Source organism: Salminus brasiliensis, chromosome 14 (assembly GCF_030463535.1).
Source record: "Salminus brasiliensis chromosome 14, fSalBra1.hap2, whole genome shotgun sequence".
NCBI lineage: Eukaryota > Metazoa > Chordata > Actinopteri > Characiformes > Bryconidae > Salminus > Salminus brasiliensis.
In genome coordinates, this window is record NC_132891.1 from 30,298,599 (window position 1) to 30,321,041 (window position 22,443).

Consider the following 22,443-nt stretch of genomic DNA (forward strand, 5'->3'; position numbering starts at 1 on the left):
CTCTCTCGCACACCTAGCTAATCACTCTCGCACACATTGTTGCCCATTCTTGTACTCACAGTCACAATATCTCACTCAGTTGTCCTTGCTCTTTCAGTTGCTTTCACTCTCACGTTCTCCCTCCTGCACTCACAAAGGCCCCTTCACACACCTAGCCTCTCGCACGCACTCTCGCTAGCACGCACTCACAGTCGCCTGCTCTCGTACTTGGTCATCCTCATAGTTGCCCTCTCGCCATCAGTCGCAGTCACCTTCTCGCCCTTTCTCACAGTTGCAGTCACTCTTTCAGTTGCTCTCACTCTCTTGAACTCAGTCTGCCTCTGGCACTCACAGTAGCTCTCTCACTCTCTCTTGCACACCTAGCCACTCACTCCTGCACTTACACACACACACACACACACACACACACACACACACACACACACACACACAGTCACACCCTGCCAATCAAACACAGTTAAACACAGTCAGTTTGGCCCACACACACACGGTCACAAATACAGGCAGTCAAACAGCTCTCTCTCTCTCTCACACGCACACGCACGCACACACACACGCACATTCTCTCTAGAGATGGTAGATTATACAGCATATATACACGAGACAATAGAAGAGTTGAAAGTGAGCTATAGGGGGCAAAGCTTTCCCCTCATTCTGATGGAGCTTAACTGTCCCTGATCACTGTGAATTCACCCTAACTCAGCCTAATTACACTTCATTCACTTCAAAGCCTCCCTTAATGGCGTGATACGCATCAGCGCCTTCACTGTCAAGTGCGTAATGAGCGAGTCCAGAGCTGGCCTTTCATCTGTTTGGTTGCCAATGACAGCAACGTTCATCAGAGCCTTCACTCTGCCATCAAACAGAAGGACAAAGCATTCTCTCTTTCTCCGAGTATCTCTCTCTCTCTCTCTCTCCATCTGTATCTCACTCCCTGTGTATCACTCCCTGTGTATCACTCTCTTCTTTGCCTTATAGATAAACTAAAACAGACCCAAAATAAACCTCTCTCTCTCTCTCTCGCGCTCTCTTTGATCGCTCCAACAAAGCGCGTTTATTTGCTTTAGCTACCGGAACCGAAGCTGTAAATTGTTTCATAAACCGCCAGAGAAGGATTATTACTTTTATTAGGGACACTCCCAGGCTTCAGCAGGAAACCCCCCGAAATCCAATAAAAACATTCGGCACGGCACGCGGTTTCCGCCAGCGGTGGGGACCCCTGGGTGCCGTTCCATCTGCCATTCTTGTTGACATTTTAATCAGAGTTTGGTGGCATACTGAGATATGCTGTCATTATAAACCCATATCAAGATCGAAAACATAGCAAAAAAAGCCAAGGCAAGCCAAACAAAGCCAAAGAGCTTTCGCTTCCTGAGAAAGAGATGACTGCGCTTGCGAGACTGAGCTGAGGACGCTAAGGCTGCAAATGTGGCCTGAGAGCAAAGCAGTGAGACAACGTTTCCTACAGAGTGGCAGGAAAACATGGCTCTCCCATGGCTCTCTATATCGTTACAGAAAGGGGCAAAATCGGTGCCTGAAAGCTGAAGGTTCATGAAGAGGCCTGTTAGGACCAGTGTTACCTCTTCTGTTATTCTAAAAAATCATTTTCCCAATTGTATTCCCAAACATCCGGCCATCCCTAGTCAAAAATCCAGTTACGGTGACCAGCTAAGATGAATCAGATGGAGAAGATGGAGAAGAAAAAAGGGTGCAGAAGTTCATGTAAAGAAACCTTTCCAACTGTTAAGCAGAGGTGGCTCAATCATCCTTTAGGTTTGTGTTGCAGCCAGTGGTACGGTAAACTGTTGCAAACAATAATGAAGATGAAGATGCAATGACTTCTACAGTAGGATAATGATCAAAAGCACACCTCAAAATTCATAATGGTTTACATTAAGATGCACAGGGCCCTCACAGTGCCCTAACCTAACATCACTGAACACCTGTGGATAGATCTTAGAGGAGAGCGGTGCAGCAAGACGGCCCAGGAATCTCACAGAAATAGAGGCCTTTTGCAAAGGAAACCAGGAATTTTGTGGAATTTAGTGGTTAGGGGGTGCTACCAAGTACTGACCATTGAGGGTGCCCAAACTTTTGCTTCAGGGTTTTTTTTTGTTTGTTTGTTTGTTTTTTCCCAAATCTGCATATGTGTAACTATTCCAACAACCAGGTCCATCCATATTCCGCACACATGCAGGGCCGCCTCCCCCCCACCCCACAAAGAAAACCTCCAACAGCCTCTTAGTGCCCGGTTCCATGATGTTCTCCTCTCGGTGTGACAGAATGCATATGGCTGCCTCTAAGAGGGCCAGATCATAACAACAAAGATGAAACCAAAATAACCGCAGCTGCCAGCACATGTTCCCCCCTGCCCCTGCTGTACTGCTATCACAGGGCTCCATTTGGATCCTTTCACACACACTCACTACACCAACTGTCCCACCAGGAGAGGGGTGGGAAGAGCTGGGTGGCCTCCTGCTCTTCCTAAGAGTTTAATGACTAATGTATCCCCTATCAAGCACTTTCACATCTGCTCACCAGCCAGAATCACTGTAGGGGACATGGGGTTGTGGCAGGCTGAAAGCATAGTCATAGCGCATACTGCAAGGGTCAGTTTTGTGTCACGAGGAATGTCTACGCCCAGATGGGGTCTCGTAATGCAACCCCCTTCATCCCCCTGTAGACCTCTGAAAATATACAGCTAACAATACTGCACTCTCTCAACGACAAGCTAAGGCATTGAGCTTGGCAGGGGTAACATGTAGTCTTAACAATAATGGTGCTTCACTGGGTTCTTTGAGTGATGCCATAGTGATCGAGATATGGGATCTTTATGGAACCAAAAATGGTTTTCCTATGTTTCTGTGGTTGTAACCAGTGGAGTGACCCTCATAGTCTAAGGGCCTGAGAAAGTCCAGAGTACCTTCAGACGGATCAGAGATTCTGGAGGCTGGAAGACGTCTCCCACACTACTCCATCAAACTACATTCTGGAGAAGATACAGAATGGCTGTAGAAGCAGGTTCAGCACCAGCTTCATATCTACAGAGCGGATTAGCTCCTGATAAAGAGCTTATTGGTGACTTTGCAAATCTTTTCCAAAGCTGGCATGTAAACATCAGAAGCACTCTCAAGAGTCAAGACACTAAAGCCTTTGATTTTCAAGAGAGGTCTGACAAATGCACTATAAGACAGATCTGGGCAATATGATGATATTTTATATACATTTCGTTATCATGATAATATGCAGTTCTAAGCATATTTAGAATACTGTTATGGCTTAATAAGCACTGATCAGCAGTTTTCATTACGTACTACATATATTATGAGAAATAACAAAAAAAGTCTTTAAATATCATATAGTATTTTTACCATATCGCCCAGTCTTACTATAAGACCAACATTCTATATATATTTTTTTTAATGATGCGGGTGGATTTAAGTAGGATTAGTAGGACAAAAGTCTTACTAAAAAGTCTAAAGTGGAGCTTTATTTTAAATCTAGTAGGACAGATGAATCTAAAATGGAACCTTTTTTTGGGCTGACATTTTCAAAGTAAAAACCTTAAACTAACTGTGAAGCATGGTGGTGGTAGTTTCATGGTTTGGTGGGAATGATGAATAAACAAGGGTAAAGTTCTGTAGATCCTTAACATTTCATATAATTGGTGCAAATATACATTTTTGGCCAATACGGGCCCTGTTTTTATATCTGAATATAATCCTAAACTGCTTTTCACAGTAAGGACCTCAAACTAACTGTGAAGCATGGTGGTGGTAGTGTCGTGGTTTGGGGATGCTTTGCTTTACAATGACCTGTATACCTTGCTACCATTGCAGGAACAATGAATGAGCAAGGCTAAAGTGTTGAAGGCCCTTAACATTTGATCTAATTGGCAAAATCTACAAGACCTTGTCTGAACACCTTGTTTACAATGTTGGAACGATGAACGAGCGAATCTTAAGTGCACTAATGATAATAAGATTTTATCCAATTAGTTAAATCAGGCTTAAAATAAGCTTTCCCAGCAGTGTAAAATGCTCTACATGACATGAGGGGGATTCCCATGACCGTGATCAACGTGTCTGTGAAGGTGTGGGAGCAGGAAACAGACGACCTTTCGTTTCACAAACGCAGGAAGGCAAAAGAAACGGGCAGCTGAGGGCTATGCTTTTTCATTGCCCAAAGGAAAAGTAACAGACTGCTGGAAAAGACAGAAAACAGGTTGGTCATCCAGGCCCAGCTCCAGGAAAGAAGTGTGTTCCTTCCCAAGTGCTGCGAAACACAGATCTATAAATGGCTTTTAAGAACAAACTTCCTCTTGGCCAGAACATGGCAAGGAGAGGATCACGGTTTGTCTGATTGACAGGCTTAAGAATAAATACACTTGGGGCCTAGTGTATGTAGTGCATGAGAGATTTCAGTGTAAAATGATGCGGGTGTGATCCTCGCTAACAGTGCCTCTGAAATGAACCTGTCTGCTGGTATATATAGGCGATTAGTAGGCGACTAGTTGGTATAGACAGTGTTACTTAATCTGACGCAAAGCAGACCAGGGTTCGATTCCCAGCTCAGGAAAAAACACAGACACTATACCAAGAATAGTCCTTGGGCAAGACTCTTGCATCCATGTTACATCCCAAGACTGTCTTCGCCCCATTCTCTGTCTTTGTCGTTTCAGTGGTTTCCTGCCAGGCACCAGAAGCTTCAAAACAAAAGCTTAGAATTTAGCTTTTAGCATTTAGCACTTAGCTTTTAGCGTTAGCCTTGTGATACATGGTGTTAGTAGTTGTTTGAGAACTATGTAACAGTTACTATATAAAAGGGACTACAGTGTAGAACATCCTCAGCCCATATATCCACCTCCTGTATGAATCTCCTCCAACCCAAACTGCTATAACATACTTGAGTGGACGTTTCTTCTGAAAGTACCTAGTTCTTCTGTTTATGGTTAGCACAGAGATCATTTTTCTCAAAGCTGTCTCAAAGCTACTTTACAGAGATCCAGGTCCAGGCCCCAAATGAGTAAGCCTATGACGACAGTGGCAGGAAAAAAAAAATCCTAAAAGCGAGAGGAAGAAACCTTGAGACTCAGAACCGAGAGAACCGAGGAAACACATCCTCCTCTGATCAACAGCGGGAAGCACTTGGTTGAAGGCATTCCGGTAACTCCATAAATGTAGATAGGTGTTTTCCCAAGGCTGCAGCTGACCACTGTGAAGCAGTGGAGTCTACAAAAAGCTCAGGTGAGAAAGAATAAAAGAGACTGCAGTGTTAAATAGACAAAGTTCTTTCCGTCTACAGGGGTGTACTACTTCAGCAGGAAGACAAAGACAGTCCCACAAGAGCTATTAGGTAAACTGTGGAGAAGTTCTGAGGACGAAAATCATGCCATTCTATAGCAAAATCGTCTTTAACATATCTTCAGTACCTGTCAGAGGAAACAGGATCATGTGGGGGCTCACGTGGGTGGAACATGGGCTAGGTGGATTCCAGGTGGTCATGGACTTCCAGGTAGGGCTTCCCAAATGGGCCCCCATCGTTACAGCCCACCCTAATCTCATATGGGCACAATCTAAGCTCCATGTGTAGTGTACAACCCAGATGGGCTCCATGTTTATCCCCTCCTGGTTCCATCACTAACCCTGGTGGAACACTGATGGGTTTAAATATTTAAAGCCAACATGGAACCCACGAAACAAAACTTTCGGGTTCCCAGTTGGGCAAACCATCAAGGCCCCATTTGGACATGATATCTTTAGTGCCACTAGAACTACGTTCCTGCTGGATGGGCTGGATGTACATTTGTAATTTTTAGAGGCTTAAAAATTAATGAGCCAAGACTGTTACACAACAGTTTTGGGGATGTAGAATTGGGCAGTTTTCCAGCTCTGTGATGGTTATGAGAGGGTTCCTTTTCATTACAGAGACAAAAGTGGTTGAAGTTCACAGTTTATCACTCCATATCACAAATTCCCATCAATCAATTTGATTTGTAAAGTCAGCCAAGGACGACTGCATTACTGCCAAATCCTCTTCTACAGTGATCAGCATAAAAAAAAACTGATCTGGCCTGCTTCCATCAAACTAACTGAACGTCTGAGAGGTTCTCCAACCTCTCCCCAGTTCTACCAGCCTCATGCGTGTAGCCATGAGACAGCCTGAGAGTGATCACACAGTTTATTTCCTTCAGGGGTTTGGACACAGCTGGTGGCTATTCTTACAGTCAGAGGCATGTGGTATGCATGCTGTAGCACTAATCACAGCAGTATAGCGCAGTATCATCTTGGTCAACTGATCTTTATGACCTTGCTGCCAATGGTTCTAACTGGGTTTAAATCAGTGACTTAAACTGCTCATTACAATCCTCTGGACAAGTCATTGCACTACTGCAATGCTATGTGCAGAGTAGGGGCTGGACAATCTTGACCATACATAGACCATGCATAGTCCTGTTTGTACCAACCAAAGCCAGGTACCAGGTACCTGATCAATATTTGACATATTCAGACATGTCAAATAAGACAGTGACTAATGAAATCTTGGCTTAACCAATAAGCACAAGTATGAAGTGTCAGCCTTGGAACAGGACACTTAAGGGGTGTGTCGGGGTGGGAATCTATTTTTTTCTGGCCTGAACAAGGCACACAATACAGTTGAACCAATCGGAACAGAGCTCATTTGCATTTTTATAGCAAAAAAAGAAAAAAAAGAATGAAATGGTCATGGAAAATAATAATGACAGTTTTTGCTGCACAACAATACCCCCCCCCCCCCCCCAACACCACACACATCCTCTGTGTGAAAAATGGGTAGAGACCACAAGAGAGCGCGAGAGAAAAAGTGCGTGCACATGCGCAAGAGAGACAGAGACAGACAGAGACAGACCCCATTAGGGTCTTCACCCTATAGAAAGAGGGGCAGGAGTGGAGGAATGCAAAAACAAGCGAATGCGTTGTCTGCCCATGGCTTCATTGTTTACCCCCGCCTTTCATGTGCGGTATTTCGCCTCCACCTCGCCCTCTTATCTGATGAAAGGATGCGTGAGGATTGTTTGAATCTCCACACAAATCTGAAGCTCAGTGTTATGACGAGGCCGCTGTGAGAAGAGCAGAGCTTCAGGATGTGCCCGAGACAACATTCATTCAGGGTCCTCAACGTGTGCGCACACACACACACACACACACACACACACACACACACACCATTTAGATGGAGATAACCGGAAAAGACATAGTATTTTACATTAAACTGTCCAGCAGGGTTCAGCAGGGGACTTTCCCAATGTAATCAATACATGCATCTGAAACAGTGAATAAGTACCATGAGCCCCTAAATAAATCTACACATGCATCTACAGCCTTCTTGGTTCCATGGGTCATACCACTCACTCCAACACTCAGGAGCAAGCCTCACTGATTAATTCCACGCTACCACTATGGCCAGGGGGTCGAGAGTTTGAATCCCGAGCCATGACGCTTTGCCATCAGCAGCCAAAGTCTGAGAGAGCACAATTGGCCGTGCTTTCTCCAGGTGGTTAGATGGCGCTCTCTCCCCTTAACACTTTGAAGTGATGTTGGCCGGCACAGGCGTTTGTTAGCTGATGTGGTGGAGCTTTTAAAAAAAGGCGGTGGCTGTCTTTGCATGTACCCTCCTAGTGTCGGCAGTATTGCTGGAGCTATGGAGAGTCATGAACAGGTGAGTTAATGGGCAGTACCTAATTGGGTACCTAAATGCCTCCTCTGAGCCAGCCAACGTCTCTTTTCGCATAGCTGTGCAGCCAACACGCTCAGAGGAAATCGCCAGGTCCCCACCTGATTCTAGTTTTAGACATTAAAGCAGTAACACATGTGGAAAACTGACGCTTGTTCAGTTGTTTGCGCTCAGTTTCGCAGTATTTCTCAAAAGCCGATGTTTAAACATGTTAGGACGAAGGTTTTCACAGGGTGTCCTTTTTTTGTTTTCATATTGGCTACAAATCCCTCCAGGTCTAGAGTCTTGATCTGCTCAGATATTTCCCTCTCTTTCAGACAGACGCGGAAACATAGTTAAAGGAGTACACCAGAGTTCCTCAATCTAATCTGCATCTCTGCCAGACCTGTATATGGTCAGTTGGCACAGACAATAAGGAACAGAACACTCGCTTTTGTAACATAAAAAAAAAGAAGAAGAAAAAAGGGAGCAGCTGCACTTCGAGATTACACTGGCAGCTGCAGAGGTCCTCCAGAGAGCCTGGAAGTCATAAGCATAAGTATAAACCCCATGGAAGTTCCATTTCTGGGTTCCCACTGATGAAGAAAGGGTGCTCACTTGTTGGCGGTAGAGTAGATTCAATTACAGGTGGTTCAGGGGTGCTTCCATCCTCTTCTCCACTGATAAAATCTGCACAGAACACAAAAATACACTGAATTCCTCATCTTACCATTTTAAACAGACATCACACACTGCTGAACCTAGTTAATGCTACATTTATCCAGAAAAAAAACAACATTCAATGTTTCTGAAATACTAAAAAATCACCCCGAGAACACAGAAATGATGCCAATATGCTCACAACAGCATGCCAGCCCATTGTGGGGTGACAATACAGTATGTGTTCAAATCTGTTGTCTCATGACACCTTAATTAGACTACAATATAATATAATATAATATAATATAATATAATGTGTGTGTATGTATGTAATATATTACATATATACACACATACAAACACAAAACAAAATGTCCACTGTGGTATGTTAATTACACTGTAACACTCGCCAGAGTACTCATCCCCCTCTGGCATCAATGGCCTGTGGGCCACCACTGTTACCCACTTTCACAGTCGTATTTGAATATTATGACCACTCCTGGTTAGAAATTAACTAAGGCCAGGACGTCACAGATGCCACATGACCGGGTTTGCTGCATGTATAAATAAGCGAGCACACCAGTCAGTTGTAGCAGAGTGTAAAACAGCTCAGACAACAGTTCAGACAACAGCTGAGTGAAAAATCGAATTCCCCCCAAATGTAGTCAAAACAGTTTGATGTGTGCTTAGTGTTGCAATTGGCATTGTGTAAACTGCAAGCAGTCGCACCTCCTGAAGCTTCATCCGCAGCAAAGTCTTCGTCATCGTCAAGGTAACGCCACTTCCTCTGCGCGACGGGGTCCACATCATCATTAAGGTAACGCTTGATCCTCTGCTCCTTGGAAGCCTCCAGATCCTCTGGCAGGGGCACTTCCCCCCACACCTTCGAGCTCTCCGCCACCTACAGTCAAAACAAAGCAAGCCTTACTTTATAGGGGTTAAAGTCTGCATCTACACACACACACACATACACACCCTAAGACCCGAGAGGCCTGTGGGAGGGGAGGGCCGTCAACTCCACATTCAGAAGGCATGATAAAGTAGAGCCATGTGTTTGCCGTATTTATCTCAATGGGCCATCAGTTCACTGAAATAAAAGGTAGGTCTGACGCTTTTCTTCCTCGGATGTTGCGCTGCAGTCGAGGGGTTTTGACTGGGTTGTGAGCCTATTTAGGCTGTCAGCAATGCAAACACTGGTACCTGGTGCTATTATTTTTCCTTCAAATCTTGCGTCTGGTGGCTTTGTGTAGGCTAGAAACCTCAACCTTGTTAAGCAATGTTAAACACCCAGGGTTTTCCAGACAAAGATTAGGAGCAGTCCTTCACTGAATTGCAGTGAGCATGGTGAATCAACTTTGGAAACCCTTGGTTTAGTTTCTAGGCCTCGAACAGGTCAAATAGACAGTTAGCAATTTGTTCAGAAACAACGGCCGTACCCAAATACTGGGCACTTCTGCATGGTGTGCATTTCCGGCCTAGATTTGCAACATTGCCACATTGTTACAGATGTTTCAGATGCTGATTTGCTGATGCAGATGTTTCAGATGCAACCCATACGTATTCTCAACCCCCCCACCAACACCCCCCATCACACGCAACACCCCCCCATCACACGCAACACCCCCAACACTAGTAAGGGCGAGACCAACACACACCGTCGATGCGCCGTGGCGCCGTCACCAGGCAGCCAACGCGCCTGGAGGAAAGCGCTGTATACCTGGCTCTGACACACCAGCTAGAGGACACCAGTGCCAGCAAGCGCCGCCCATGAACTTAGACCATCCTAAACCAGCAAAAGCTGGATTGTTCAGCAGGGTATGCTACTCAGACTTGTTCAAAATTGTTCTTTCAAACAGTTTCTCATACTGCCTTTGGCTCCAAGCTATTTGAACCTTTTCTACTAGTGGATGATTTAACACGAGGATGCCTGCAAGGCCACTCTACAGAACCTATTCAACATTCATGACCTCAGGCAAAAGCTCCAGGTGAGCATACCTTACTGCTACAACATGTCAGGCAGCTTGAGTTACATTAGGAAGCACTTTATCATGGAAAGACTAGGTCACCGCTTCAATGCGGGGTCAGAAAAACACAGCTCTGACAGCAATCTAGAGCACTGCACATTTCAAAATCCAGAGGTGTTTTTTTCTTTTGCAAACATTTGCCAACTGCAAATGCAGTCTGTATGCAGCACAAGATGGAAGGTGTTTCATACCCCCTGCAGAAACAGGGCAAGAATAAGGTTCGCCAGAGAACACCTAGACGAAGACCAGGACTACTGGAACAATGTGCTCTGGACAGATGAATCTGGAGTCTTACCCTGATGCTTTTTATTTTAATAGCCAGGGGTTAGCAAGATGTCTTTGGTCTCTTTCTGATGAGAGATGCTGTACTTTGACATCACCTGTAGGCCCTGTGATGTTTTAGGACTGTTTGAGACTTCTTCATGTATCTTGTGGTCTGCTCTGGGGCTGAACATGCTAGGATGGCCTGATCCGGGCATGCTGGCAGTCGTTTGAAATGTGAAAATCATCTGACGGATGGTAAAATGGTTGATGTCTAATTGTTTTGAGATCTTTTTCAAGCCCTTTTTAAACTCCTCTGCATCTACAGCCTTCTTTCTGGAGGCCTCAGAGAGCTTACTGGATCTGGCCATGGTGATCTTTACTACTCACTTCAAAAATCAAGAGCAGACTAGGCTAAATGTCTGGGGTTCAAATAAGACTACCTCCTCCAAAATGCTTTTTCAGGTTCTGACATGGTAGAACCAAAATTCAGTTAAAATACCAGGTTTAACCTGCTACCAATGTAAAATATTAATATTTCGCTCATCTTACAACTTAATTCTTCTGTGGTTTAGCAAAGAACCTGCACTACCTCTGGTCATACAATATAAATGACAGCACCTTTGTTTTTATGATGCCCACCTTTTTGCCTGCCATGTCGTACCTCATTTGAACCACAAATTTCCATTTTGGTGTTTGCATATATGCCTGGCAGGGTGCCACACTGGGCATTTCCAGTCGGCCTGGCCCGCCAGTTCCCATTTCCCAGCCTCTCCATCATGGCCGTTGCCCCCATTTAAATGGCTCCAGCTAATAAATAACTTGATCTCCCACCCAAATCCTTTCTCCCCTGACTGATCACCCTAAACCAACAATCCTGGGCCTTTCGCGAAAGGAAAGCGCTGACTGGCAAAATTCTTTTGAGAGCAGCCACTCAGCGAAGCATCGGTGTGATCACCTCCTGCTTCACTATCCCTTGGGATGGAGTCCTGCCCAAAGGCCAGGCTCTCTGCCATCTGGGTAACAGCCCCAGTGCTTTATGCTCCTGTTCCGCTATAAACTGTGCATCACAGCTTATATGGTGGTTTAATGGTGTAAATACTGAATTCTAAAAGGGAACTATGGTGGTTTTGTTGAATCAAGGTCGGTCAACCAGCAACACAGATTATCCTCACACTCTTTGGAATGAGGCCAAACCGGAACCACTTGTTAACCCTTTCAATGAATGGTTCTTCAAAGGTCCAGTTTAAAAAAATGAGAAGTTCTTGAAGTTGATTTTAGCAAGAGTAAAGATCTGAGCCACTTTGGCAAAGGCCAGTTGGTAATGGCTAGACTACTGGGTTAGAGCATCTGTAAAACATCAGGTCTTGTGGAGTGTTCCTGGTATACAGTGGTCAGTACCTTCCAAAAATGATCCAAAAAAGCACAACCAGGTAAATCAGGTGTGAACAACGGTCACTAATGCAATCCTTTGAGGCCACACCTTTCAACAGGACTTAAAGAATCTGCTGCTAACTTCTCGGGGCCAGATAGCACAGGACACCTTCAAGGTCTTTATGCAATGTCTTGGCAGTACTAGGGGGGGCCTACTCAATATTAGGAACATCGGTGTACATACAGAATCTAGCCACATATCTAGATTTACTTCCAGTTCACATACCTGGCTTCTTTTGACCAAGGACACGTTAGGATATGCAAACATGCACAGCATTCCTCTCCACAGGCATGCCGCTGTTTACCTTCCGATCACACCTTTTAAAAAGATCAACTGTTTGCTCTGTAAGAAAGGCAAGGCAGCGGAGGCACAGTGGATAAGCTTGGCTCACTAAAGTCAGTTAAAGCCATTGGGAAACTTCAACTTGTCTTCGGCTTGTCCAGCTGGTGTTTACTGGGCTGCAACCAAATCCCTGTGTCCAGGATTTAGGTGGTTTCAGCAAGCTTGGTCCACGTGGTCCCCAGGGCGCAATGACGACTGGACAGATGTGCACTGTTGCACCACATTCTGGGATTTATTCTGTCATTCTCTCCCACACACACCCCCCACTATGGTAGCCCCAACCCTTTGGCCAACTGGCAAGGTCTAACAGGGACAGCGTGAGAAAAGCGTCCGCAGTTTTTTCCCTTTGCTTCCTTCACGACAGCTGTGGAACAGCATGTGACTGAATTATCAGTGCAAACTAGCCAAAGCCATGGCTTCAGCATAGCTGGTCAATGAAAAGAGCCCTGCTAAGATCTCATTCATGAATACAGTGGAGACTTTAAAGAGGACACCTGCTTTTCAGCTTCAAACATCACACCAGCATGAAGATACATGAAAACGGCCTTCCCCACCCTTTCCGTTTACGGTTTAGGAGAATAGAAAGGACTGCGCAAAAAGGCTATCAGTCATCAGGAGTCTTTTTTCAAAGAAATAGAGGGTTTCTCTGGATGAAAACAACCTCCAGAAGCTCCCAGATGATCAAATTCAGTGAAGCGTCTGCCAGGCATCAACAAAGGCTGTGCATTTCATACAGCTAGACTGCTGTGCTGTTGCATAAGGCTAGCGAGCACACAGCGGTAGACTAGCGCTCCTGTAAACACTAATGGAGGGCAAAGTGTAGAGCGTTAAGTGTATAAAATTTATCATAGATGTACTCTGACAGCTTCCCTCAGAGCTGGACCTCCCTAGCACTGCCTGGCACGAGCTGCAGGGCCGCCCTCCACGGAGCAGCTCTGCCAGCTGCTAGGTGCGAGGTAACCTCCATAAGCAAGCCTGTTGTACACAGAGTGCATTTTCCACAGCTAAGAAGGCCCAGTCACCCTCTTAACTGTGGCCGCAGGGCAAAAACAGATGGAAAGAGTGATGACAGATTTGCGCAGAGAGAGCGAGGTGGAGGGAAATCTGCTTTTTCCACACTCAACGCTAACACAAAGGTCCAAAAGCTCAGAATGACAATAGGGATAAGGCAACAGGAAGGGATCACACACGTGTGTATGGAAACAGTGGAACAGAAGCGAAGTCTCCCCCTCTTCCTGTGTATGCTGAACGTGTTCAAGACAGGCAGGTTAGGTTTGGAAATGGACTATCTATCACTTCTGACACTAAACCTTCCACCTTCGGGATAAAGAATATGATGAGTGAAGCCTCTTGACTCAAGACAGCACAAACTGTACAAGACTGGGGGCCCAAACAACTCCGCAGGAAGGACCCACAACATCTCTCAGCAAAGTTGTTAGGGGTGGGGTGGGGGGCAAATGGAAAAAAAGAGCTGGACAGAGGTTTGGGCTGCATAACTCTGGCAACTGGAAATCATCCCCCAGGTCATTCAGCTTCTCCCACACGTGCATCATGCCATGCATTTTAAGTCCGGACTCCCACAGGCATTCCAGTGTGTACTGGCAATATTCGCCACACATGCTTCCCTTCAGCTACGCTCCGCACAGCTGGTTCCCCATGCTGAAACATAACCTGCAAGGTGGAACAATAACCAGATATGAAAGCTTGTGAAAAGTGATTGCGACAAGTTCTGACTATATATATAAAATCCGAAGTGTAATTAAGGGATCATGATAACAAAATGTATCACGATAACAATACAATATTGCCTAAGCACACATACACACACACACACACTATGGGGAAAAAACCCTGATATTTTAGACATATTTGTAATATATATATATATAGGTTGCTCATTACACCAGGGTCAAAAGGTCAATGTGCACAAAACCAGTCAAAGACCATATCAATTATAATTATAGGTCACTGCAAAAAACTGCCCATCATTTGTCCTCTACTGGCTCCAGAGTGACGCGCAGTGCTTGGACACCGATGATTGCCACATTGCCACAAGTAATTTGTGGATGGTCGCTAACCGGTCATCCCACCCTACGTCAATTTTAGATGACAACTAAATAGAAGCACATTGTCTAAGTTGCCAACAATGACCATTTACATATATGAACCCACCCTTTGCTGAGTCCTAAATTACCACACACTGGATGCTGGCTAGGCCAAACATGCACAGTATTCAATGTGGCATGTGTGTCCATAGCTGGCTTTCATTACTTGCACTGTAAAATCATAATTTAAAATAAAATCCACCAATTACCAGTTGTGTCAGGAGTGGATATCCTCCAATCCCAGTTGTGAACTCATTTGCACTTAAAAGTTTTGACCTTTGAATGGAATCATTGGAATAAACAAGCTAAAATGGCTAATTGTGAGAAAAGGTAAATGATTACAAATTAGCATCATCCAAACTTTATCCATTAGCCATTTTGGTATGTTTGGTTGACCCATTCCTTAAGGATGAACATTAATATATATGTTGTTTCACAAGTGTGAAGATACAATACTCCTGGACATCTACCTTTTTGTGGAGTTTAGCTTTACCCTATCATCTAGCACAATTCCACCTAACCAAAGGCTTCCAAAGACTTTAATTAGCTGGAACCCAACTGGCAAATCATAGGTGGAACTAAACTCTGAAAGAAGAGCTCTTCAGAAGGAAACATTTGAACTCAACCACCCTTAAAAACCTAAACAAAGAGCAGGTAGGTGGTGTATTATTAAACCCTTTGGAGAGGTAAACCCTCTTAAGGTGCTTTGTGGAACCTAAAAAAATCTTTTCTTGAAGGTTCTTTAAAAGCACCTTAACAAGTTCCTCCACAGTTTTAAACTGCAGAACCTCCTCAAAGATCTTCTACTTTTAACAGTGAACATGAATGCACAAATAGAGGCTCCAGCCCTGTAGTCGGCCAGCCTGACTGAACCTGACTGACTGACTTAATTTCTTCCAAGTAGCAAACTGTCTGAACCCGGCCTGTGTGGGCTTGCATGGGGTCAGGACTTGCCTACAATGTACAAGAAGGTAATGGAGATTTAAGACAGTTAGAAACAGCTTTAGAAAGGAAGTTACAGATAAAGCCAATGTTTTTTATATATTTCTGATTAAGAGACGATAGACAGGGTAATTACTGTTACTATGCCACTGGAATCTACACAGCTTGCACATCTATTCTGCGAGAAAAAAAAAAAATAATCGAGCACAAGTTTCCCATTGTTCTGCAAAGTGACATCATCCTAACTTGTGTTTTGTACAATGTGTTCATCTGAACTAAGTGGTGAAAGAACTGGATATAATTAAGTAACTGTGTAAAAGCTGACGGATTTGTTCCACACCATTTTAGACCATTTCTATTAGTCCATTCATCATAAAGTGCTCACACAGCAAAAATGGTAACTGGCCATTTCTAATAAATGGTAAAATTGAATTAAATGAAAAAGTTTCGATTGATTTCGTGCTGTTTTTCACTTTGACATAATGTGAATCTGGTAGTTCTTTACATTGGGTCAGAATGTCATAATGATTTTTTTTTTACATTGACTTCCATTAAAAGCTAAGAATATCTTACCTTCTCCTGTAAAGTTTTTTTTTTTTGGAGATACCAGGTTTTCATGTGGCCATGACGATATGCTACATTTGAAAATATTACTAACCATCTGCTAAATGGCTGAAGCTGGAAAGTGGATAAGGCTCCCAAAATAAATCCACTATGGGCTTCCTCAAAAGAGACAAACTGTAGCCCTCACAGTGACCCTCACAGTCCCCCGATTTCACCCTTTCCTAAGCAATTTCTGGCTGCCTGTAATGGTTTGCTCAGAGTGCATTTCCTTAAAACACGCTGCAATTCTGTGATATTCTGCAAGTTCACAAGATCATTTAGGGGGAAAGTTCCTGCCTTTTATGGATGCGCTGTATGTTGTGGGAGGACTAATCAGTGGAGGGATTTGATAAATCAGTAGAACTACAGCTGGCCGCTGCGTCATCATGTTCGAAGCTGAATGCTCCGACCCCAAGCGTGGGAACGTACTTGCGAAGGGGTTAAACTGCTCTGCATCAGGAAAGACGCTGCTTAGCATTAGCTTATAAGCTTCTGCCTGCTATTCAGACCGGAGTAAGCCCACCTGTGTGAGCAATGATGTAGTGCAGCTGTGTGTCTCTCTCCCTCTCTCTCTCTACCACCACTATATGTAGCTAACTCCAAGCGATGGAACCCTGTGGTTCCCAAATGACTGAGACCGCTCAGTAGCTTGACTCACTTGGAAAGTAACCCACACTTGGTTGCCAGCCCAGCCCAAGACTTCCAGAAGGAAACAAAATGTCGCATGCCTACAAATATGTTTCAGTGTTTCAGTCTCTTTCTTCCAGCTCCTTTCCTAAACGTCTACCCAGAGATGCTATACGGCATGATGTCTGACTCACTGAGTAATGGAAAATATGATCTGTACATGGCACGGTCTCAGCCAGAGAGTAAGAGAAAAGAATCATTCATGGGCAGCTGCTCCTATGGGAGTGACTTCTATACCCAGGCATCATTGTAATAATATGACAAGTGTGAATAAGGGTGGATATTTTTGGTGTGGCATTGCAGCATTTCGGCTTGGCGACGTTGGGACCAGACAGAAGTGGGCCCGGTGCAAGACAGAGCCATAAAAGACGAGCCCGACACTGATACTGGGTCTGATGTCAGAGGGCAGGCCAAATCCAGCCACTCCATGCCTGTCAACAGTGGCTTGACTGGATGACAACATTTTCATTTTCAGAGATGACTGCTCAAAATTAGCATATCTTACACACAAATGAATATTTTGGTAGGTTAACACATTTCATATGCTTTATATGAATAACTGATACAAATATGAGTTTGGATATCTGCATTAGGCCCGTTATGATATAAAATTTTACACTTTTATGTACAGTTAGGGCATTTAGCAGATGCTCTTATCCAGAGCGACTTACAAAAGTGCTTCACCGTTTACTCAGAAAATATCCTTAGCTTGTTTGTATAGGCTAGGATCCAAAAGATACCGTAAGCTAGATGCTACCAAACACAGAAGTCAGTATGAATACCTAGATAGATACACGATACTCAACACACTACACTTTGCCTGAATGTCAAACAAATCAAGTAAGATCAAGTGAGTACAATCACAAGCCTTAATAAGTACTCTTGAAAAAGATGGGTCTTCATGCCGCTTTGCCATCAGCAGCCAGAATCTAAGAGAGCACAACTGGCCATGCTCTCTCAGGGTGGGAAAATAGGGCTCTCTCTCTCCTCATGACTCTAAAATGTCGTTGACCGGCACAGACGCCTGCTGGCTTGTGCGGCGGAGCCGGGGACGAAAAGAGTGGAAAAAGAGGCGGTGGCTGGCTTGCAATGTATCGGAGGATGCATGTCTTAAGCCCTTAACCTCCTAGTGTTGGGAGCATCGCTAGTGGTAGCGGGAGCTACGAACAGGTGGGTTAACTGGCAGTACCTAGTTATGAGAAAAAGAGAAAAATTCTATATCCAATTTTATAGAAAGAGGAATGTCTTCGTCCCACCATTTCGATGCCAGGACAGAAAAAAGTCTGGATCTTCCGTGCATCTTAAAGCATGGTGGATTGAGCCGAGCCGTACTGTACTTGGTCCAGATTGGCTCGCTTGACCACTGCCGTCAAGTATGGAGGAGCTGTTCCATTCTTGGCTTTGTAGGTCAGCATCAGGTTTTTGAATCTGGTGTGGGGAAAGTACAGGAAGCCAGTGAAGAGAACACAGCAGAGGACTTACATGGCTGAAACATTGAAGACAAGTAATGTCGCCGCATTCTGGATCAGTTGCAAGGTCCAGATGGTCGGCATATATGAAGACCAGCTTGAAGACCAAGTTGTAGTAGTCAAGTCTTAAAATGACGAGAGACTGAACAAGCACCTGGGTGGCCTCTCTATAGAGGAGAGGTTGGAAGCTGTCGAGTCGAGAACTGGTCACTTCAGAAGCTTCGTACATATCTATCTTACCTTCAACTAAATATCAATGCAATTCACTTCGATTTTCCCCAACCACAAACCACATCTTCAGCTTATGTCAAAACCAGTTCGGTTGCTACCCTACAAAGCCTCATCTCAGCTTTACCAGTAGCACAGCTGTCTAAGGGCGTTTTCACACTAGTCACCTTGCTCCGTGAGTTCAGTACACTTGGTCAAGAGAAGTGCTGATTTAAGTACTCTTAAAAGAGACGGGTCTTCATGTCGCTTTGCCATCAGCAGCCAGAGTCTGAGAGAGCACAATTGGCTGTGGAGAATTGGGGTGGAGAAATAGGGCTCACTCCCCTCCTCACTCTAAAATGGTGTTGGCCGGCACAGACGTCAGCATCTGGTCAAGCGTGAAAGCTGTTTTCAAGCCCGGGAGCAGTCCAGAGCACTGATCTCTAGTCCTCTTGAAATCACTGGTCTGGGGTTCACTTCTAGTGAACTCCGATGCGGTCCACTGCGCATGTGGAAGCCATTCGCTCCCAGCGCTGCCTATGGGGTTGCATAATTGGTTAATTTTTTCATATGACTGCTTCGACTTATTGCCTGCATGGCTAAAAAACCTTCTCCTACCAGAAAGCTCTTTGTTAGCAGGTGTTCCGGCACTGCTTGAGTGTTTGTTTACAAGGAAAATAAGGAAAATCTGAAAACGTGTGAACATAGGTCCTGCTATTTCGCAGAAATGTGCGCAGAAAAGTGACCTTTGATATTGCACAATTGATCCACGGTTTAAAAGAAAACCGTGATAATGAGCCCCTTCCCCAAACAAGGCCAGAATCAGACTTGTGTATTCGTGACGAGTCCAGACCAATTTGCTTATTACCCAGGTCTAAAACACCCACTAAACCTAACAACTAACAGGGGAAGTTGAATCAGGAAGCCGACCCTCCAGGACTAAGGTTTTTCCCCTATGTATATCAGTTAGGCCCTAATCTGTAAACTGCAGTAACCATTCTCTACCCTAAGATAAACAGAGCACTAGGCAGACTACAACCTCAACCACACAAACTGAACCCAACAGGCATCTGTGTTCTCCTTAAATGATGGCCACGGGTGGGCCGACCATGTAAAGCGCTCCGGTATACTTTCGCTACTTGTGAGGGCTGTGTAGCACCTACAGAGGAGGAGTTCTTAATTATCACCCCAGCAGGGAGGCGTGCAGAGCCCTCCTCGAGCAGACCACCTGTGCCTGACAACCAAGGTGTCACCACTGCTCCTCATAAACACACTGTCAAAATAGTGAAACTGCTACATTTGCTCTTCGGTTAGGAGCAAGAATGCAGCTCTTGCTTTATGTGTGGGCCTTGCTGGGATGTGGGCTCTCACAATTAATGCGGTCAAGGTTAAGGCACAGGCTAGGGTACAGACACAATACACGGCTGCTGGGAGACATTCCCGACAATGCAAAATGGTAGAACTTGCAAGAACCTTCCAAAAGTCCAAACGGTAGTACTAAGTAATGAACCCTCGCTGCTTGCTTTCTTGCTTGCTTTTATAGAGGAAATAGGAAACTTTATGGACCAGCTGGAGCAAGCCCTGCAGAAAATGCTTTAAAAAAGCGCCTTTAATCAGAGGCTATTACCCTTTTTACCTGAAATATCAGTGCAACGACCGTGGAGAGACACATGTGGAATTAGGCCAGCAGGCTAAGCTGGCTAGACGTTACTGGAAAGACTTTGCACAGGTCAACAGAGCTTATTTCCCCCAGCCTTTTATGACACCTTATATAGCATTATCATAAGACTGGGCCCAGTGGAAAGAATTCCATTGCTGTGATGCTAGTTTTCATATTTCTCCACCACCTCATTAGTCTATCATTTAGTGAGTGTTGCAGATAGTTGTGGAAGAAGCCAAAAGGATGAGAGGCCCCTCCATAACCCACCATAAGACACTCGTCCATGTTAACAAAAGCTGTTAAGAATAGCCCCTCGGTACAGACGAATCGTTTGGAATCAATTTGTAAACTTGAAATCACTAAAAATCATGCAAAGTGTACTCATTCAAGCTCCTCAGCCCTTTTTACAACTGTGACAAGTAAACACAATCATGGCAGAGCACTCTGAGGGTCTAAAAATATCACCCTATTTCCGGTAAGCGGTGTCTAACTGTGACCTGGGCAGCTCCAGTTCCTCCAGACGACAGCTGAGGGCCAAAAGCCTGGGACCAGAGGCAGCGCGAGAGAGAGAGAGAGAGAGAGAGAGAGAGAGAGAGAGAGAGAGAGAGAGAGAGAGAGAGAGAGAGAGAGAGAGAGAGAGAGAGAAAGGGACATTTATTTATAACGCAATGGGACTGGCCTCTGTAGAACCGCTAGCTGTCGTTCAAGAAATGCCTCTTCCTTCATCTGCACGGCGGCGTCCACTTGCCAAAAGAACCTTGGCTTCAATCTGACACAGATACTTCAAGCACCGGCGCCACAAGGCTCCGGTGGACGGAATATTGACGCAAGGACAGAATAATGTCTGACACAGAAGGCGGCATGAGAATAACACGCTGGGTGAAGTCATTGAAGTCCAAGCTGAGATCATGAAATATTTTAGAGACAATAGCAATAGCTGAGAGAAGGCTGCTCGACACATTTGGCATGAAATGTGCTGCAGAAGGTGCTAGCGCTGCTATGTAAACAGAAGTACAGTACAAGGTACGTGATTATCCTGGCCAAAAAGCCTCTTGGCATGTCGGCCTGCTGGTATGAAGGAAGTGGCGGAACATTTTTGATTACTGGGATCAAGCTCCGGTTTCCCTTAGCAGCCGCAGTGGTGGGCTAAACCCTAAGCATCCAGCCCCTCTCTCTCTCTCTCTCTCCCCTTCTCCCTCTCTCATATACTAATGCTAGGACCAGCTAATCGGACACCACCTGTTGGCTTGGCCCGGGACCCATTGTGCCACGGTGCGGCAGGTCAAATGCAGTTTAATAACAGTCTGCTTTATTAAGCACTGCATGAAGATGTTCACTGAAGTCATTTGTCATTAAACAGCAGCAAAAAAAAAAAAAAAAAGGGGGGGGAGGGGATGGGTTGTTCAACATTTAGACCAGTAGTCCCCCCCACCGCTCACGTATTCATGAGTTTGAGGAGCTTCTCAGTAGGGCTGGGCGGAATGGTAAAAAATACTACATCACGATATTTAAAGAGTTGTAAGACTAAAAACATCAGTAGTTACAGATTCTTAATAACTACTATTTAGATATTCTCCCATTCGTAATAGAGATAGAGATTTTTAAAGATAAAGATAAAGATAAAGATAAAGGTGCACGTATTCGTCACTGTACAGTGTGGACTGTACAGCGAAATGTGTCCTCCGCATTTAACCCATCTGGTAGTGAACACACACTCACACACACACACGTGTTAGGGGCAGTGAGTACACACACACACCCAGAGCGGTGGGCAGCCAACTCCAGCGCCTGGGGAGCAGAGAGGGTAAAGGGCCTTGCTCAAGGGCCCAACAGTGGCAGCTTGCCGAGCCCGGGAATCGAACCCACAACCCTGTTATCGATATCCCGGCGCTCTAACCGCTGAGCCACCACTGCCCCTTTATCCAACATCTGCTGCTCTTCATCTAATTAAACCAGTCTAATTACACTGTTAGTAATGAAACCTGCAGCAGATCAGTGTTTATTAAGCACTAACGTTATCCTCTATATGCTTAAAAAAGCATAGTTATCACGATACAATGAAATATCGTCAAATTGCCCAGCTCTACTTCTCAGATAAGCCTAAAATGCCACAATACTACCTTCAAGAAGTGTATCAAGGACTGGCCATCGACATCAATAAACGCTGATATCTGGTTAAGTGTAGGTTATGACGTTGGGTGAAGGTCAGGACAACACCTGCGTCTATTTGACAGTAGAATATTGACGACGGCTGACTGTGTTTTGTTGCTTTTACATTGTGATGCTGAGAAACCAAAACCCAACGTCTTCCACATGTACTATGCCAACGTCATACTGATGTTGAGTACAGAACTCA

At 44.8% G+C, this 22,443-nt stretch overlaps 1 protein-coding gene across 1 annotated transcript in view; it reads right to left on the bottom strand.

The window, feature by feature from the left end:
* Positions 1 to 22,443, bottom strand: part of hspg2 (heparan sulfate proteoglycan 2) — a 143,175-nt gene that overhangs the window by 97,634 nt on the left and 23,098 nt on the right. The window contains exons 2-3 of the mRNA XM_072696888.1: positions 9,082 to 9,253; positions 8,311 to 8,382 (exon numbers count right to left, since the gene is read on the bottom strand). Of these exons, the coding sequence (XP_072552989.1) occupies positions 8,311 to 8,382; positions 9,082 to 9,253 (244 nt within the window). The remainder of the gene's footprint in view (positions 1 to 8,310; positions 8,383 to 9,081; positions 9,254 to 22,443) is intronic.